Source organism: Channa argus, chromosome 2, assembly GCF_033026475.1.
Source record: "Channa argus isolate prfri chromosome 2, Channa argus male v1.0, whole genome shotgun sequence".
Classification (NCBI taxonomy): Eukaryota; Metazoa; Chordata; class Actinopteri; order Anabantiformes; family Channidae; genus Channa; species Channa argus.
In genome coordinates this window covers 30,401,701-30,422,392 of record NC_090198.1, presented here as the reverse complement: position 1 = coordinate 30,422,392, position 20,692 = coordinate 30,401,701, and the positions used below count along the sequence as shown (strand labels likewise).

Here is a 20,692-nt window from a genome sequence, read left to right as displayed (position 1 = left end):
ACACACACACACCAACTTGAGCTCGCACTGAGTCACAGTGGGTGTATAAGTAGTAATCAGACTATTAAACATATTCAGGTCTAAATACTTCAGGCTGAAACAAAAAACAAGCTTCCAGACGACCACAGTTTAAACACAGTTACATCTTAATTATTTTGGTTTCAGCTTCTAGATTTAAGATCAGCTTTATTTACATTTTTACAAATGCACACATAGCAGTGAACTCTTCAATATTAGCAGCAGCAACTTACAGTTGCAACCACAAGTTTGCACACATTCATTATGGAGATTGTCATGGCAACACTGAGCATGAAATGATATTTGACCACTTTTCTTGGCATGATTAGTGAAGCTCAGTTCGATTTTTTTGCTTCTTGTGGCAAAGAGTTTTAGGTACGGTCCACAAACAGTCCATCCTGAAAGTATTCACAGCACTTAAATTTTTCCACATTTTGTTATGTTACAGTCTTATTCCAAAATGGATTAAATTAATTATTTTCCTCACAGTTCTCCAAACAATGACAATATGAAAGAACTTTGTTTGAAATCTTTGCAAATTTACTAAAAATACAAAATGGGAAAAAAATCACATGTACATAAGTATTCGTGGCCATGATACTCAAACTTGAGCTCTGGGGAAGGATACAGGTCCCAATGAGCACAGTGGCCTCCAAGCCCTACATTTAAATTTAGTCATTTAACAGATGCTTTTATCCAAAACGACTTACAAGTGAGCTACAAGGTAGCAAGAATCTAAGTCAACGAGAAAACATCAAAGCAAAGTCCTATCAGAAAAGTGTTCACAGTTCACGAGATGCAGGTGCAAGAAAAAAAAAAATCTGTTAGTCAAGTAAAAGTACTACGCAGATTGATAATTATTGAAGTAAAAGTACTCCACTAAGAAAACAATGCATTTTAAACTCAGGTTATTTTAATTATGGCAAAACATGTACAGTAATTAACTAAAAATAATAAAGGTCAAAGGTGACTGTTGGTAAAAGTGGAGCTGATTTTAACCACTTTATGTGCTGAGAGGTGGTTAACACAAAATGTTCCTAATGTCTTTATAAAAACCACCATGTTACAAATACAATTAGTCATTTAGCTGATAATTGTATCCAACGTAACTAGCGGACACTAGTAAAGTCTTTATTGAAGTAGGATCTTTATTGTCCTGATCGCGCACGTTTACATTTCACACATTCACGTTACAATGAATTTATATTCTCTGCATTTAACCCATAACCCTGGGGGGAGCTGTGGGCACATCTATCTGACGTCACATGATGCAGTATAGAAAATGAAAGTTACCCAGCAGTATTTCAACAGCAACAGCATGTTGATGCATCTGAGACTGAAATATCATATAATCCTCTGTAGTTTAACAGACATTTTCATGTAACACCTGAGTAAAATGTCGAAATTAAAAGTTAAAAGTTAAAAGTGACCTTTTAATTGTACTGCAGCTTTTGTTAAGTTTATAGAAGTGATAATGCTTCTGAGTACTCCTTCTAGTACACTATATACTACATTTGGCTACATAGCTATAGTAAACAGGATACTTTAACACAGAAAATGTTGCAAACAACTAATTAAAAGCTTCTCTTCTTCCCGGCTCGTCACTGTTGTCACTGTGTTGAGCTTTCCCAGCATGCTTCACTTCGGCTGTGGCTCGGCTGCTACTCAATAGGCTCCGAGAGAAAGAAAGAGACAAAAAGACAAAGTAAGTTAGCGAGGAGGAAGGACCTAAACTCAGAGGAGGCGAACAGAAGTGAAGGATGGAGAGAGTCTGAATAAGAGGAGATGCAGTACACAACTTGCAAATTGAAAACATTTAAATTTGAAACCAGATTGTGTTTCCTTCGCGATGCTGCTGAACGGAGCGTCTGTGGTTAAACTGAGGGGAGAACAATCAAACAAATAACTGCTCTCTGTTGGTTGTGACTGTGAGAAGAACCATCACAGGAAATTAACTCAGCAGGTTTCACAAGAGCCTCGAGCGTCACAGCAAAACAGAGCTGTAGTTTTGTTGTACGTTTTGTTCCTCTGTGGATCTGTCATTAAACAGCCCCCTCATGTAACTGCTGGAATATTCCATCAACTACACACATGTGCATGAAGTTTGTGAACCATTTTAGAAAAAAAAAAGTTTATTGCCTCGTGAATAAAACATGGTCCGATTTTCTAAATCTAGATAAATGGGAAAGGCAAAAAACACTTTTACCAAGTTTTTACCATTATTAATATTTATGTATAGCAAAAGTATGTGAACCGCAGCAGAGGCCTTTAGTTTCCTAGATCTGGTTCCTTTTATTTATTGGTAGAAAATCTGGTCCAGTTTTAGATCATGTTTATGCAGAAAGAGAAAATTCTAAAGGTTTCAAAAACTTTTCAGTTCCAGTGTAGAGAAGATATTAGTTCAGGTAGAGTTTCCATTAATTTGAAGGTCAGAACTGCACCTTTCCGCCAAATGGCCCCCAAACTAAATCAGGAACTGTGAAGAATTTAAAATCCTTTCAACACTTTCATGTTTTTGTTTCCACTACATTTGATGAATTGCAGATATTAATATTAAATGAAAAGCTTCATCTTTTTTTTTTCAGTTTTCTTTTCTCACTCATTGACCCAGTTCAAAAGTCCTGATGGGCTCACACTTTACCATAAGTCCTTGAAAGATCAGAGTTGCCCAACTGTGAAATCACCAGCTGCTGGAGGTCGACAGACTTTCATAAAGTCCCTCGTCATGAAAGAACTGAAGACGGATCTGTCTTCTCTTGCTCTTCCTGAGATTTCCTATATTTTTCTCAAATTAGAGGACTTTTAGCAAGTTTGTGCTCATTTTATTTCAGAGTTTAAGGACAGAGGACACTGTTGTACAGACTGTGAAGGCCACTGAGGCGAATTTGTGATTTAGTTTAAAAGAAAGCTGCAATTACCTGAAATTATCTGCTGTAAAATAGAAACCGAAGTGGCATCAGTGAGGCCACAGACAAATCTGATCTAAATGTTGTTTTTTGGTTGTTGTTGTTGTTGTTGTTGTTTAATTCAGTTTGGACGGATTCAAAAATATTCTGACTTTGGTTGTGCCAACGTTTCAAATACGTGGAAATGTGAGCAGCATTGTTTTGGGCTATGCCATGTTAATCTGTGTGCAGGAATCCGTTGAATATTTCTTCCCCTGAGACTCATTCGTCTCCTTCACAAAGACGACTTGCAGTAGCACAACAACAAGCGAGTTTTTCTCGGTTATTGTTTCTTTCCTTGCTTCGCTTGCACCGTGTGTTTGAGATTGTCAACATGAAGTTATAAACAGATGGTAGCAGTTTGAAAATTGCTCTTTAACCAATGACAAGACAGTTACTGGTATATTTTCCCATTAGTTCTTGGACCATAGTGAGCTACTCTCATCTCTCAGAGCAGTAATGTTAAAAGGCCAGAAAAGTCTTTTCAGGGGCTTCGTTTTTATTGTCTCTTCCTAAGTTTCCAGTGACGTCACAGAGTCGTCGAATGTTGCTGAGCATCAGAGGGTCCAGTATGAGCCAGGGCTGGTTCATAAAAAGACCCTCAGACTGGTTTAGGAATCACAGACGTAACAATGTATGTTTAAATTAGGCTTCAAAAGCAATAACTTATTTGTTAAAAACAAAGGGTTTTCTTTACGGCCTTGAGTAACAATCCACACACACACACACACACACACTCACACACTCACACACACACAGACACACACACACTGCTCTGAGGTTGTTCACACCTTACTATGTCAGAAGAAGAGTGGTGGAGGAAGAGAAGAAGTGCGATGAGCCAATTTTCAAGTGTGAGACTCAGGAGAACAAGTCGCTCACAGATTCTCAGTGTGTTTGTACATCTAAGAGGATAAACATGACCACGCTGTGATTCGACAAAGTGAAGCCGGGTTTGGTTTGCAGCCACATTTATCTCACAGTTGTTCTTATTTTACTGAGTAACATCCTACAGTACATATGATTGTTGGGGATTGTCATCAGTTCTGCATGTTGTTGGTGCTATAGAGAAAATGTGAGGATGATCCAAGTTATTGTAATTTATCCTATTGGGAATTAAGCTGAGGAAATGTGTCACATTTAAATTTGGAAAAAAGTAGTTTTTATACTGTGGCCTTTCACCGCGCTCTGCCCAACCTTCAGGTTTTAGTCATTATCAAGTTACTGATAAAGCAGGACACACTGAAATTCTCTGATTTATTTATATATCTATTGGCACGTTGCTGCATTTCCCAACACATCAGTGAGATGAAGTGATAATGAGTGGAATTGTATTGAGCTGTCAGGAGGAAACTGGGTCACGCTAACCCTTGGTACACGTGTAGTGTTGGGGGAGTTTGCAGGGGAGGAGGACGATGATGTGCTACTGCTAACGGTGATGTCTAGTGATTGTAAGCAGGTGTGTTTCGTCATGGCAAAAATGACCATATCTGGTCTTAGACACCACAGGTGTAAAGAAGTTTCAACATCAGTACGTCTTTTAGGGTTTGATTATGTTGCAAGAGAGAAGAACATCGACAGAGTTTCAGTTCTCCATCCTATGCAGTTCTAAACTTCATACATCACACATTAGTTTTAGAAACTTCTGTTGGTGGGAGAACATTCTCCACCCTCAGGCTACTGCTCCCAGCACTTTTCTCCTTTTCTGGAAACCTTTTCCCTTTTCAGCACTTTGATAAGCACCTGTGAGCATGAAGTGACTCTGGGTCACTGCAGTGTGGGATGATCTGCTGTTAGACAATAACTGACCTTGGAGCAGTTCTGCAAACACTTCAAGACAAAACATGCATATGAGACAAAGTTTGAAGAACATACAATCTTTTAAACATTCTTCAAAAGTACACTTAGTACAAGTTGCTATTATAACAAGGTAAAATGCTGAGGATTAAATGTAATCATCATTTAATACTTGATTTTCCATCACAGTTTTCACACTCTGGTTTTACTGAGGACTCCTCAGCAAGTGAGACATATAGGGGACTGTCCCATTTCAGAGGGAGATGTTTCAACCATTACATCTTAAGACTGTGTTAGGGGAATTGAGGAAGCACTGAAAAACGAGGGGTAGGGGTATAAACTGTGAATTGGAGTTGGGCTACATGTGTGATGTAATGAAAGTGGTTGCAGAGTGAAGCTAGTTTATGTGGAAAAACCTTGTAAATTAGCTGCAGAATGGTATCAAACTTTTTCTGTCTCCACCTCAGATGGGCGCTCCCTCCTCCTGGCTCCCTGTCTGGCCGACACCCCTGCGGCCCAGGTCCTGGAGCGAGCAGTCCTCGAATCGCGGGTTCGAGAGGTGGAGGAAGAAAACCGGCAGATCCGGCTGCAGCTCAGCCAATCACAGGGCACCGCAGCCCAGTCGCCGGATGGTAATTATGGCAACCAGCAGTGGGGAGCTTCTGCGGACACGGGACCAGAGGACGGGGACAACACAGCGGAGGAGAAGAACAACCACACAGAGTGTCCCCGATCGCCCAGCGTCCAGAAGTGTGAGGTGAGGACAAGAAACATAACAGTGGAATCAGCAGAACTTAAGGTCATGTCCAGTTTTTTCTGTTGAGCATAAATACACTCTGAAATCATATAAAAAGCAACTTAATGTCTGACGTCTAATCGTGTCGTACTACAATCATGGAGTGAGTTTACATGGACTTATGTAACCAGGTTAGAGTCGGGTTTCTCGGGAAAGCTGAAGTGTCATGGAAACAGGAAAACTGGTTTCTGAAATCAGGGCAGGAGATTAGACAAACCTGGTTTTCCCAGGTGGACTTGTGTTGGAGAACGCAGATTTCATTGCCATGTAAATGTTTAACCTGGTTACTTAAGTGCATGTAGACACAGTCACTGATAAAATCGGGGAAGTCTGTGGGGCAGGTTTCGTTTTGCATCACTTTCTGCAGGAAGTGAGAAGCCGGCCTTACTCCTACTCCCTGGAGGTCGTTCTAGTAAAATGGTTCTTCTTGACCAGGGAAAGACTTCTTCCGTCATCTATCACAGCGCTTTTCTGTGACCTTCTGTGTTCCTGAACTCACCAGTGGGATTTTTCTTACGTTTAAGAATGAATCAAACTGCTGATTCCACGCCTGCTCGTTGGACCATATTCCGTTCATCATTCATTAACAGTTAGCAGCAACAATTTTCAAATTGTTCCAAAATTACCTCTAGATCCTTTTTAAGCCGACTTCATTGAACTAATGAGAGAATAACACACCTGTCAGTGAAAGAATGGTCCTAATACTTTTACGCCCCTAAAAGTAGAGAAAAGGTTTTCATTTCTACAAGGTTCATATATTTTGGCCAAACTCTCAAGTTAAAGCTGACAGTGGTGGCTTATCGAGGCAAATGCTAAAAATAGTCTCCGTCCACATACTTGGGCCTGACGATGTTGCTGTTTGTGCTAATCGTAATTTCTGCAGAGACCTGCACGACAAGCAGAAACACTGACTGTGTTTCTATCAGTGTTTCCCAAGCTGAGCAGCTCACAGCAGCACTTCATACAAACTAATCAATGAGGCCGAGCTAAAGGAAGTTTACAGGGACTAAAGTCTCAGAGAACACGCTGGCTCTTCACGCTTTTTCTTATTTCTTCTGCTGAAAAGCGAAAGAGCTAAAATCAGACACATTTGAGAGGCTAAATGTGAAAATTCACATCAGAGAGAGAAGCGAACGTCCTGTGTCCAAAATGAGAAACTGCTCAGAAACCAAGAAATAAGGTTTTTGCTTTTTTTGGCATCAGATTTTTGGACATGTGCAAAAATTGAGGTGTTAAGGCTAATAGTCGTGCTCACATGGAGACTTTACAAGTGCTAAAAACAGACAGACATGAGTTGCAGAGAGAAGGAAGCTGTGAACTTGTGATGAAAGTTGTCAGAGTGTAAAATTGTGGACGGCTGAACTGAAATGACTCTGAGCTGTTAAACTTTTTGACTCTGTCTCTACAGCTGATCCACGTAGCGTGTGTTTGTGCCGGTCACAACGCCAGCAGAGACGTGGTCACGCTGGTCAAGTCCGTCCTCTTTCACAGGTAAGTGTGTTCACGCTCAGTTTTCTCTTTGCTTTTCTCGCCGTCTGTTCCTCTTTCTCACTCTCTCCATCCCTCAAATTTTCCTCAACGCCAATTATTTCAATTCTTTGAAGAGGACGTTGAGGTTTCTAAGGATTTGTACCTTGAAAATCCTTGAATAGCAGCAGCCTGGAAGAAAATAATGACAGAAATATTCAGCTAATGTAAACCTGCCCTTTAATGAAATGTAAAAGTTGTGCTGTTAAACAGATAAACCCTCTGTGATCTTAGTAGACTTTTCATTTAAATGAAATGATAAAGCAGCTGTGTTGGTTTGTTGTTCTGTCCTCTGAAGACATGTTTGCGGCTGCTGTTGTATTTTTAAAGCCCAGGACTCGTTGGATTTATATGTTGAGGCACTTTCACTGTTTGAGGTCAGCAGAATATCTGAAAACAGCCCCAATCAGCTCCGCTCAAACTCTTTGGTTCTTCAGAGAGAAGCTTTTAAAGATTTAAACATTAATTATGATATTAGTTTCCCGTATTGGACTTAAGTCTATTTGATGTGTAGTTGCTTTGACAGTGAATTAGACGAGGATTTGTGGCACATTCAATAGTATTTGATTTCCTATTAAACTGCAAATGGACTCCGAGTGGTTGTTTCAAGCTGGACGACTGTGTGCGAAGGAGATTTTTCATAGTTTATTTGTGGCCTGAGCCTGTTACTCACTGGTCTGAGATGCAGCAGTATTTTATTAATATCACAGCCTTACACAATTATTATTAGCAGGATTATTATTAGTATCATTAGGAAGTTATGGACCTTTTTATTTAGGGGCCTAAAATACTCTGACCTGTAGGAGGGGGGTTAGATAAGCGATACAACTTTTGTGCTGCGAAGTGAAACACTTTTAAAACGTTGGGTGTGTCGGGAATGAAGTCTAATTAAAAAGAAACCGAGCTATAGACGCACTTTTGATTTTGAGCTTTTTGTTACAACTTATTGTACAAACCAGTAAAGTTTAAGTTGGTTGCACTTAAATGAGGACACTGGTGGTTTTAGACCAGACCAGCCTCAACCTGCCCAAACACTGAATGCAGGCTGATCCGAGGAATGAGTGTGAATCATAATTCGCTTTTTTTTTTTCCTTTCTGTTTCTCAGGAGAAATCCACTCCACTTTCATTTCATCACCGACACAGTGGCCAATCGTATCCTGAGTTCTCTGTTCCAGTCGTGGATGGTCCCGTCCGTGCAAGTCAGCTTCTACGATGCAGACGAACTCAAGGTAAGAGGACGCCCCGAAATCAAGCAGCATGTTGGTCCTCGTCCAAGTACATCCACATGTCCCAAGTTCCTGTTGTCTGTCAGGTCGCGCTGAGTCAAAGCTTGATCCTCTGTTCATCGTGTCAAAGCTGTGAGGAGATGAATAATGAGATGCAGCTAAGAGCAGGTTCACACAGCATCAAAGTGTGAGAGGCCACAGCCTGTGTCTGTATGTCCGGTCAGATCACACACCACGTTCTCCGACATCAGACGAGACTTAAAGCTCTGGGTTTGTTCAGGACGTGGACGAGGGTCCATCTTCACTTTGGCCTCGTTTTTATAGATAATGCTGCTTATAGAGCTGAGCACCATTTGTTTTTCCCACTTAAACTAAATTATGAGATACAGGATTTTTTTTAGTGCCTGTAGTAAAGATATATAGTAATAAAGTTCATCTCACAGTTATGAGCTGTACAACCCCTCATCAAAGAGAACCACACTGGACGAGCTGCTGTTTCTCGAAAGTCAAGTGACACTTGAGCACAAACACACTACATGATTTATTCGAACATCCAGTTGATGAATGTGCTCAGAGTGAGGAGAATGTAAGGAACAAGTGTGTGTGTGTGTGTGTGTGTGTGTGACTCCAATCTGAGTCTCCCTCAGTCACATTACAACATTCTCCTCCCTCACACTCTTTGTGCTCAACAATGAGTCTTTTGTGCCGGCAGACGCTTCGACCTGCAGCCCCACTTCTTCTCTTTCCATTAACCCACACTGCACCGGAGACAAACCGCTGTCACTCTAAGCCGATTACGTTTGCAGACGATGCACTTATGCAGATCCACTTACTCTGAATCGAGACAATTCATTAAAAGACAGTTTGCGGTTTCAGGAAAAAAATCACGTTGAGCTTTTGCCAAACGTGGTGAATGTTGATTTGTGTTAAACCGTATGTACAATGAACAACTCTGGATCCATCACCACCATGGACCATTCTGACTGTTCAGGTGTGTGTAAATATGTAGAAATTAAAGCAGCCACACAAAGATTCACTTCAGCAACACGTTTTTTGTCGTTTCAGTCCGAGGTGTCGTGGATCCCTAACAAGCACTACTCAGGTATTTACGGCTTGATGAAGCTGACGCTTACCAAAGCTTTGCCCTCCGACTTATCAAAGGTCATCGTCCTGGATACGGACATCACCTTCGCCACAGACATCGCTGAGCTATGGGGCATTTTTAAAAAGTTCACAGGTAAGATCTCAACTTTTTCAAATGGCTAAGACGACAACGATTCCTGAGCCAGTGCTGCGTAAATTTCAGCCTTGCAGAATGTCAGTTGTCAGATTCATGCGCTACCTACTGTATAGTTGAAGAATGGAACAGAATTGCCTGGAATTTCTGCAGATTCCCTCAGATTTTATGTATTGCACTGAGCTTATTTTTCAATGCTGTATCAAAAACGGATGCAACTGAACCGTGGTTAGTTTCACAGTGTGATCCAGATTTGAGGTGTTTGTCAAATAGGCAACATCCAAAGTAGCATTTCAGGATATTTCTTCTGATGGTTGTGTGGCAGATAAACAGGTGATAGGCCTGGTGGAGAACCAGAGTGACTGGTACCTTGGGAATCTGTGGAAAAACCACAAACCCTGGCCAGCGCTCGGACGAGGTTTCAACACAGGTAACTGGCATTTTTCTGGACGAATCCCGACCAAAGCTACTAATTTATGGGCAAGCGGATGCACTGCCTGGAGACACCACATACAGTTTCATTTGTAGCACACTGCACCTGTGCCTCCTTCCAGGGGTCATTCTTCTCTACTTGGAGCGACTGCGGCGAATCAGTTGGGAGCAGATGTGGAGGCTGACGGCAGAGAGGGAGCTAATGAGCATGCTCAGCACATCGCTGGCTGATCAGGTCCAAGGACAACACAAAAAACACTACTACAAACCTGGCCAATAGTTTTTAGTTTGTGTGAGAGTGATGACATCTTTACACCATGAAACATCAGTCACCCAGTAACACAGGTTTTGATGACGTCTGCTGATTAGGTACCGTTATGTGTGAACAGCTTAAGGGCATTTTATTTCTGAATAACCTACTCAAGTCATGTCTTTTTACATTTAATTAAGGCTAATCAATGAAAACTTTATATGGTGCTTTACAGAGAAGTGAGGAAGGTTCAGCAAACAAGGGCAATAAAACAGACAAATGCTCAGAGAGAAGGTTGAAACTAAACAAAAATAGATTCAAAGAATATATGAAACAAATCAATAGTGCACAAAATATTTGAATCAAACACCAGGCTTAAGAGATGGATGTCATGTTTTGCATTTCAAAACTTTTAATACTCTGCAGCTCAGATTCTGGTTAGACCCCAAAAAAAAAACACTTGTCATTGTTTTAATACAGTGCAGATGCATCAGTATCATCTCAAATGTACAGTAAGAAACCATCTGTTGTTGAGCTTTGACTGAACACACACACACACACACAATGCAGCCAGTCTTTGATGTGCGTGTCCTTGAAAATCCACAGTCAATCACTCTGATGCTGTAACTGTTGCGTTTCCACTGTGCAGGACATCTTCAACGCCTTCATAAAGCAGAACCCGGACCTGGTCCACCAGCTGCCCTGCTTCTGGAACGTCCAGCTGTCCGACCACACTCGCTCAGAGCAGTGCTACACCGAGGTGTCCGACCTCAAGGTACCTTCACTCACACACAAACAATTTCCTGCTGGAGGCAGAGAATCCTGCAGTGAGACACTTCAGAGCTACTACATCTGCTGCATAACTAAATATTGTTAATGCCAACGGTTAGAGATGCTTAAGTTCAATATGAATGCAATAAAATGTTAGCAGTAAATTGTACCTGATGTTAATGCACTAGAAAATTCCAGAAACTACGGGTTACGGGTCGTCTGGTCCTCTGCCCATTATGTCAATTCTGGCTGTATTACATTAAAAAAAACTCACCCTAACCCACAGCAATTTTTTTTTTAAGTTTGCCTTTCTTAAAAAGATAAAACCAGCAAACCTGCACCGTAACGTCTCCAGATAAACAAGTGTCCAACAGGATCAATAATATTTCATTTAAACCTAAATAGCAGAAATGTAACATGTTTGAACTGGAGGCACAGAAATGAAAATGTGCTTTACAGAATCATCACAGAGCATTTTTATCCAGATGTTGAGGTTATCACTCCCATCTGAGGATGTCATCAAATGTTTCCTTTACACTTAACTGAGTCGTCCTGTGGGTACTTCAAGATGTATGAATTGATGGGGTTTTAGTTTTGGCTGAAACAACCCCAGCAGATCTAATGGACCATCCAGACTGGAGCACGCAGTGTCCCGACATTTCTGGAAATGGGGTTGTAACATCAGAACAATCAGTAGAATTATTTCCAACTTACCTTTGTGATGTGGTTTCAGGTAATTCACTGGAATTCTCCGAAGAAGCTCCGTGTCAAGAACAAACACGTGGAGTTCTTCAGGAACCTCTACCTGACCTTTTTGGAGTACGATGGAAACCTACTGAGACGAGAGCTGTTCGGGTGCCCGAGTCAAGCCAGTCCAGAGAGCGTCCAGGTTACTTAGACTTACACACACACAATATTTGGAAGAATTTTTTTTTATTAAATTGTATTGGATATGGGAGTGGGGTTGCTATAGTAATACTGCTTCAGCTTGGGTTTGTTAAATGTTGATTATAGACCAAATTAATTTAATTGATGAGCTTACGCTTCAGTTTGTAGAAAGCTGAAATTAAAAGTGGAAGTTTGAACTAAGGAGAAAAAAATCTGATTAGTGTAAAATTGTCAGGACACAAGATGAAAACTATGATGTGAAGTGTTTGGATGCTTTGTGCACTTACTTTAAAAGATGTCCTCTGATCTTTGGCTGTGGTATTTGTCTCCTCAGCTGCAGACGGCTCTGGAGGAGCTGGACGAGGACGATCAGTGTTACGACTTCCGTCGGGAGCGTCTCACCGTTCACAGAGTGCACCTCTACTTCCTGCAGTACGAGTACACGCCCACAGAGGACGACACCGACATCACGCTGGTGGCGCAGCTGTCGATGGACAGGTACACAAGCAACACACTCTGCATCTGATTCTCCCTGAAACTGCACCTTGTCAGAAGTGCAGCTAGAATGGACTCACTTTTTAATTTGCTCGTATATCAGGCAAGAATGAGACGTGTCATTAAGCTTAATGCTGGAATCAGGACACTGTTTCTGACAGTTTGTCCACTGTTGACCTTAGAAACAGCACCTGAGAAAATGTCACCATTAGGTTCGATTAGCAGCTTTCGATCATATCACACAATCAAACAGGTGTGATCTGTAATTAATTTATGAGTTTTTGGCTTTAATCAACTTAAACATCTGAAATCACCTGCTGATGGAAACGTTCAGAACAGGTACAAATTCACTTTTGGCAGAAAAAGCTTTAGTCTAAGTCTGATCATGTTGTTGCAGATAAAAAAAATTAATGAGGATTTTGTATTCATTCTTAGTCTTTGAGAATTTGCTCTTTTTCTTTCTCCATTTATCCTGATAAGTATTTCTGTGGTTTAGACAGCTGCTGGTGGGACAGACAAGACCTCAAAGATCACAAACTGCCAACTATAGTGTGGAATTTACAGAAACAGCTATTTTGTAAATGGTATAATCAATTCCAGTTCCAGTTCTTCTTCTAAAATAAAACAGTAAAATTCTGTCTCTGCATTTAACCTATGGGCCGAGCTATCACTCAGTGTCTCACTCAGGTGGACCTGGTGTGTCGGCTGGGATTTGATCGTGCAGACATCTGCATCCCGCCCGACTGTTTAAGAACTGGTATCCCCAAAGTCCTAATCCCTGTCGTCTCCCTCTCTTTGCCGCCTTCAGGCTGCAGATGCTGGAGGCCATCTGTAAGCACTGGGAAGGCCCCATTAGTCTGGCGCTCTACATGTCAGATGCTGAGGCTCAGCAGTTCCTGCGCTACGCTCAGGCCTCCGAGGTCCTCAAAAACCGCAAGAACGTGGGGTACCACATTGTCTACAAGGAGGGCCAGTTCTACCCTGTAAACTTGGTGAGGAACGTGGCCCTGAAAAATGCCAACACACCATACGTGTTTCTGACTGATGTGGACTTCCTGCCCATGTACGGCCTCTATGATTACCTCAGGTAAGTGCCGCATACACACACACACACACACATCCGATGTCACTTTTAAAAACTTTTTTATAATTAGACTTTATTGGTGTAAACGCTGCTAGTTTTTACCTGTATCTCACCTTGTGTTTCGTCCCTGCAGAAAGTCTGTGGTGCAGCTGGACATGGCCCACAATAAGAAGGCTCTGGTGGTTCCAGCTTTCGAGACGCTTCGTTACCGTCTGTCCTTCCCCAAATCCAAAGCAGAGCTGCTCTCCATGCTGGACATGGGGAGTCTCTACACCTTCAGGTACTTGAATATAAATTAAAAACCAAAGCCTCTTTCACACCTAAGGTGGAATCTTGATCTTAGCATGTGTTTTATTACCCCCAGCCGGATTTTTCTACTATGAAAAATCAATCGTTTCTCTCATGAGAACACAAACATGTTGATTTGTGTCTATTGATTTTATGTCCATTTCACACTCACCTCCCCCTCCAGGTATCACGTGTGGCCCAAAGGTCACGCTCCTACCAACTACGCCAAATGGCGGACAGCCACCACACCTTATAAAGTGGAGTGGGAACCAGACTTCGAACCGTATGTTGTGGTGAGGCGAGACTGTCCGGAGTACGACCAGCGCTTTGTGGGCTTCGGCTGGAACAAGGTGTCTCATATCATGGAGTTGGATGCACAGGTACAAAAATGCACAGGTGTTTTAAAAACGCCTCTGGGATTTTCATTTGCTTTTAAAGGTTTGTGAACCCTTCAGGATTTAATGAAGTTCTCCATAAATTTAATCTTAAAACTCAAAGTCCTAAAACAAGATCCAGTTCAACAGTTAAGACATTAATTTATGACATCTTATCTTACATATTTGAGTGACAACTTTTAATTTGAAGCGGGTGTTTCAATGAATGCGTTGACAATCAACTGTGAGTGTGGGAGGTTCTGCCTTATTTAAAGAAAAGAAAATCAAATTTTCACTTTCCAAGTCTGATTTTGACAACACAGCTTTTGTTTAATTTGGTTCCAATTAGTTTAAAACCTGTGTGAATTTCTGCAGAAATAAAGAGTCGAGCTTTCAAGCACAACAGTAAATTTACTGTACATGTAAAATCGAGCATCACTTACTTTATCAGCTTAAAATTGAACTCTTTGTGGTGCCTCCTCCTCACAGCTGGGAGGTGAAACCCTTTTGAAAAGACAGAAAAAAAAGTTAACTGAGGGAGACGAGAAATAACTTAATGGAAACTGTTCGCTGTTGTAGACATAGGAAAGTCACAACACACCTGGTGGCTTCAACCAATGAACAAATCTTTTGGCTAAAGAAGTAAATTTAAATCATGCAAGTATTTGTATTTTTCCTCCCACACAACAGAGCCAACTTTCAGTAACCTTTCAGTGGTGTGGGAGTAAATATATTCTTGATACAGTTTTTGTGAAGGCATCATCATGGGGCAGTACAAAATTTCTTACTGAGATCGGATTTTTTTTTCAGTCATTTCCATGTTTGTTGCTCTCAACTTGTTTCTTTTTTTCTGCAGGAGTACGACATGATGGTCCTCCCCAACGCCTTCATGATCCACATGCCCCACGCTCCCAGCTTCGACATCTCCAAGTTCCGCTCCAGCTCGAGCTACCGCAACTGTCTGAACACCCTGAAGGATGAGTTTCACCAGGACCTGTCCAGGAAGTACGGCTCGGCTGCTCTGAAGTACCTCACTGCCCAGAGGAACATCTAAAAACAAAAACAAAAATCAGGACTGCTGAGAGCCGGCAAGTCCGTCGGTCCCTGAGGTCGACGAGCTTGGACGTGTAGTGAGAGACCACACATCGTATCGCCGCTGAGAGCGGATACGACGGTAAAGCTTTACAGCCCCTTTGAACGTTCTCGGGCTCCTGTGTATTGTTTCTCCAGTCAACTTCATCTGAAGGTGACTGAGGACGTGCCGAAAACTCAGAACAGGACAAACGCTGGATTTACTAGGCTGAAAGGGACGAAAGCGGAGTGGATCCCGATCGGACAGAGCTTTAAAGCCGGGAAAAGAACCATAATATCACAATCTGTTCTGACAATCAGGGCTTTTCCAGAAGACATGAAGTGTCCCCATGAACATTTAATGCAAGGACACCGCAGGATATTAGTTGTTCTGGAAGAACATGACATTAGGAGACCAGTCGAACTGGAGAGAACTTTAAACCTTATCACTTTCCATGATATTTAGTAAAATATTTATCTTTTTTTCTGCAGTATAAATCAAAACCAATGAATAATGAACACTGGCATTTACAACGTTTCAGTACAACTGCATAAGAGTCAGCTTTTCTTTTTTTTTTTTCACCTTTCTATATTTTCTGACCTCTTTAAAAGAAACATGAATAATTTCACCGTTTCCGTGGGCTTCAGGGATGTGCTTTGTTTATGAGTGTGATCCACCTGCATCATGCCGCACGTCTTCAACACGCTTTCACCTTCACCTCGTCTTTGACCTCACGTTTCCTGCATGTAAACTGTCGCACTACACGTTCTATTCACGTTCGAAAAAAGACCATTTGTTTATCACCCATTATCCTTCCCTGTGAGGAAAGCAAATCTATTAATGATAGCTGATGTATCATTACTGATTGGGACCAACCAACACTGACACTTCAGAATGAAGTTTGGTAATAATAATGCTTTAAGCTTTAAAATGAGATTGCAACAATACGGTGAAGGACAGGAGCCTTTATTTTAATTAGTTACTTGTGTTTTATGTTTTTGAGTTTATGTTTAATGGGTCTGATTCACTGGATATATGTGCCATCTACTGTACCACCCTTTCCCACAACACTATACAAGTCCAACTGAAATTACCAAATCGATATTTCTGCATTCAAAAGCCATTTTATTCAGTATTTTTTAACTAAAAGTACGATGATTCTTTGAGAAACGTGCAACATTAAGAAGTCATGGGAGAGAGAGCGTGTTCAGCCAATCAAACAGCTGCATTTTCACACAGAAAATTAATCAGGCATCAACAGGGGAATCAATAAAGTCAAGAGCAGAATCAATAACGGCTTTGTTGTCAGTGAAGTTCTATTAAGTATCAGCTAATTAGTGATGAATCATCCAGATTAATTAATGACAAGTAATTAACCAGGAACAACCATTTATGCTTTAAACACTGTTCAGTATCTCAATAAGCGAATAACACTAAAGGTCAAGAGGTTTCGTGACACCTTCAGGACCCCAGTCTCGTTTCCCTCTAATACAAATCTTTCAACAACCTGCAGCACACAACATGTCCAAGCTTCTCGATAAGGAGGCATAAGCTGCAGCTCAAATTCTGCAAATTCTACTGCAATTAAAATGGAGAGCAACGTTCTGATGCCTTGCAACAAACACGTGCTCGCATTAATGCTGCATGCACACAACCAAACACAATGGCAATTGTTTTCCCTTGTTGACTGCTTCACACGAGCTGTGTTAAGGTGTGGAAATACACATCACATACCTTTAAAGTATGAAACAAACCGCATACTTTTCTGTCCTGGTTGGTCAGTGAACACTTGGATGGACGTCCATAGATCCACAGCCTTGGGACGTGATGAAATTTACATCCAGGACACCTTAGTAAAGACAAAAAAAACGGAGCATGAATGGTCTTTGGTCAGTGGCAGTTGGTGTTTAATGCAAATTTGGATCCATGAAAAATTGTTATTGATGTATTTGTGTGTGTGTGTGTGTGTGTAACAAGTGGCACAGATGAGGAGGTGCACATTTTATTTCCTGTTGAATGTAGAATAATTTCAGTTGGACTGTACCTTCCTGATTTTATGGTTTTCATTGTTTGTAGAATGACAGTGGTGTTTCCTTGCTCTGTCTGTCCAACACATTAATCCAGTTGACTGTGTTGCCTTGAGTTTTAGTGTCGACCACAGTCCCGATGAGAATTCCTCATGGTTTTGAGTCAGACATTTGTTTTGCAGCTCCCCGTAATACACAGGAACTCCAGCTAAAAAGAAACGTTTAGTTTTCTTGTCAATCGTTCATCCTCACTTCCGTTTCTTTTAAAACCTACTTCACGATTTTCATTCATTCAAACCTACGTTTGGACAAAAGGCCTGAAGAAAAGAGCATTTAAAAACCGTGGGTTAATTTCCACTGCGTGGGGAGTGTCAGTGGTGGAGTTTGGTGAGGAGTGATTGTCAGCTGTGCCATGACGAGCCCCCCACCCCCTGCCTCCATACAATTCTTGTTGATTGTGGTAAATGCTAGTGCCTTTGCTGTATTGTGAAACTGGATATTGATTGTACTGTTGTACCGACAGGGCCTGGGCAACATCAGGCGCTCTATTTATTATTGTTGACTCAGATCAATCATATTTTTCTATGTAAGTGCTTTAAAATAAATTTGCCCTTTTTATGAATTTGTCCATGTATTTGGTTTTTTTCTGCACTGAGTTGAATTTTTTGCAGCACCCTCAGCAAATACAAACTTTTCTTCAGTTGCTGCAGTACGTCCACTGAAGCAGTGCTGTTTGGGGAATATTCAGACCTTGAGGTTTTTAAATTCTCACAACAACTACAGGGCAACAAACACATTGTGATATCCGGGAATTTATAATATTCATCAGGGTCAGTGGTTATCAGCCTGCGTGAACCTTCCATGTGTGGAACTGGTCGAGTGAAAAACAGACTGAATCATTTTAAATGAACACAAAAAGGTCCCAGGTTTACTGTTCAACCTCTTTAAATGCAAATTACAATAAATTAATTTTGTGTGGTATTTGCCCTGCAGTGTGCTGCTCACCCACTGACTATCTGAACAAAAGCAGCACTTTGTTTCTGGCTACATGTTTTTTAGTTTTTCTAATGAAACTGATAAAACACACGGAGCATTTAAGAATGCAAATATAGAAAATATTGTTTCTACAGAAAACACAACAGAAAGTAATCAGACTCCCTCTATAGGAGGATACACCATTACAAGTACCCGTTTGAATTCTTTACATACATGTAGTGAAAAATGTCCCTGTAGGTGTAAAAGTAGCAGAACTGCTGTCAGAAAATTATTCCTTTAAATACTTAAACACTACTGAACTTGAAGCTGTTGACGACATGAATGTACATCTGTGCTCCAGATTTGTTCCACATGTGCCTCAGAAATGATTTCTGCTGAAAGTGTTGAGGTCTTGTTCAGTTTAATTCGTGTACAGAAACAAGGAGAGAACCACTTCACAAACCTGATTTCTGACTTTGTACTATGAAATTGAAAAAACTCATTTAATAAATCTTTTAATAAGGACATCTACAGGAAAGTTAAACACAGGCTGTAGAAAAGAGTCACAGTAAAGTGTGATTGCACTATTGTTTTCCCCGCTGATGCATCGCAATTTATATTTTATGCAATTACTGTGAATTTAAATAGTTTCTAATTTTGTAACTTTTTAAATTGTGATCACAGGATCCATTCAGATTTTGGGGGGGCAGTTTAGTCCTGGTGTTGGTTCAATGACGACGCATACATTACAAAAAATGTACAGAGATGAAATTCAACCAAAGTGTGGAGGATGTGTGCTCATGATCCAAATGCATCACGTGGAGGAGCTTCATCATGCAGCAAGAAGATTCAAAACACATTGTCAAGGTTAAAGGTTTCAGATTGATTAAATCACAAGACCTCAACCCAACTGAACATGTATTTACATTTTAAATCTTGAGTGACAACAGACTGATGAAGGCATCTGATGCCTAGAATTCTCACGGTCTTCATTCTTTTCACCATATTTCTCACAGTATCCGTGCGCTTTGTTCAGGTTTCCCATGAAGGCTCGACTGTAAACCTCAACTTTACAGCTGATTTCTGTATTTGGCATGTTTGTACTTCTCATACTGGTCAAACGCTGTGAATAAAAGCGAAGCTTTACAACATGCAGCAGTGTCTGACCTTTAACCACAGTGCTGCTCCTCGGGGCTGAGAGTCTGTATGTGCAGCAGACCTTCCCTTCAACCTTGGCTCACGTTACATAGATGTAATGTCAGCTCTCCTCAGCAGGAAGACTTCCCTTTCGCTCCTCCAGGGTTCGTAGCAACTTATCAATTATTAGTCAGCCTCTCTGCATGTAGGCCAACTGCCCCCATATGTACAGTGTCACCAGACGTACTGCACATATGTAAATGAACTCACTGAAGACTCCACCAAACGGGCGGCATTTAAAAGCTCTTAGAGAACCACAGCTTGGAGCTATTTAATAGCCACACTGGGCCAAACATGCAAAAATAAATAAATGTATTCCCACAGAAAATGTTGATATGAATTTCTATTTTAGGAGAGTAAGAACCATGTTCACAGGAGATAAATATTTTTAACACTGGAGGACAACAACCAGGCACCTGGGTCTGTGTGCAGACCATCCCACTGGGCCCTCAAACCATAATCCAGTTTCTATAGGCTCAGTCTCTTGTGCAAACAACAGACCAGACAAGCTGTGATCCATGGAGCTGTACAAGCAAAAAGACAACAAGCACGACCCAAAAACAAAGCAGCGAATCTGCACCAGATTTAAAAGCAGCACAGAAAACTGAGCTGCTCTGTGCTAATGGTTCCTTCCACTTGTACTTGGAAGGTTCCAAGTCAGAAAGTTCATGTCGAACGCTACAGGAATTCATATCCAACTATAAACGTCAGGAATCTGAGCAACCCCGACCTCTAAGTCCAACATGGCCACTCTATTCTTAGTGCCATGGTTTCGTGTACTCATTGTATATCAGATTTCAACACTCAGTGGCCACTTTATTAGGTGCACCTGTACAATCTAATACAATCCAACAGAGCGGCTTTGACATGAATTCTACTTTCTCAGTTTTTAAGTTGAAACTGTCAGAAAGGTGACAATTCTGCTTTTGTCGGAGTCATACTGGACTGTATTATAAGACGAGGGGATTTTAAGGTGTTGGCCACCTCATCCATTTTAAATAGAGTGGCCAAAACATTAGAACCATTTCTTTATATATAATATACAGTATAAAGGTGTACCTAATAAAGTGGCAGTGGCAAGACACTGAACCCGCAACAGCCCATTCCCCTCCCCAGCTGTGCATTGCCGGTCCCAAGCCCAGCAGAAATTGGGGAGGGTTGCGTTGAGAAGGAGATCCGGCATAAAAACTGGGACAAATCAACATGTGGACAACGATCCGCTGTGGTGACACTGAACTCACAGGATAAGCAGAAAGGAGAAAACAATAAAAAATAAAAAACGTATTATATAG

At 41.1% G+C, this 20,692-nt stretch overlaps 1 protein-coding gene across 6 annotated transcripts in view; it reads left to right on the top strand.

Annotated features, from left to right (window-relative positions):
- large2 (LARGE xylosyl- and glucuronyltransferase 2) overlaps positions 1-17,850 on the top strand; it is a 76,960-nt gene extending 59,110 nt beyond the window's left edge. For 5 of the 6 annotated variants that reach the window (XM_067491472.1, XM_067491446.1, XM_067491455.1 and 2 more), the window contains 13 exons: positions 5,228-5,517; positions 6,965-7,047; positions 8,190-8,313; positions 9,376-9,547; positions 9,873-9,977; positions 10,102-10,214; positions 10,879-11,004; positions 11,734-11,889; positions 12,223-12,386; positions 13,192-13,470; positions 13,601-13,747; positions 13,940-14,135; positions 14,986-17,850. In XM_067491472.1, coding sequence (XP_067347573.1) covers positions 5,228-5,517; positions 6,965-7,047; positions 8,190-8,313; positions 9,376-9,547; positions 9,873-9,977; positions 10,102-10,214; positions 10,879-11,004; positions 11,734-11,889; positions 12,223-12,386; positions 13,192-13,470; positions 13,601-13,747; positions 13,940-14,135; positions 14,986-15,183 — 2,153 coding nt within the window. In that variant the 3' untranslated portion in view covers positions 15,184-17,850. The remainder of the gene's footprint in view (positions 1-5,227; positions 5,518-6,964; positions 7,048-8,189; positions 8,314-9,375; positions 9,548-9,872; positions 9,978-10,101; positions 10,215-10,878; positions 11,005-11,733; positions 11,890-12,222; positions 12,387-13,191; positions 13,471-13,600; positions 13,748-13,939; positions 14,136-14,985) is intronic. The other variant, XM_067491493.1, reaches the window with a different exon arrangement.
- Positions 17,851-20,692: the final 2,842 nt, after the last annotated feature.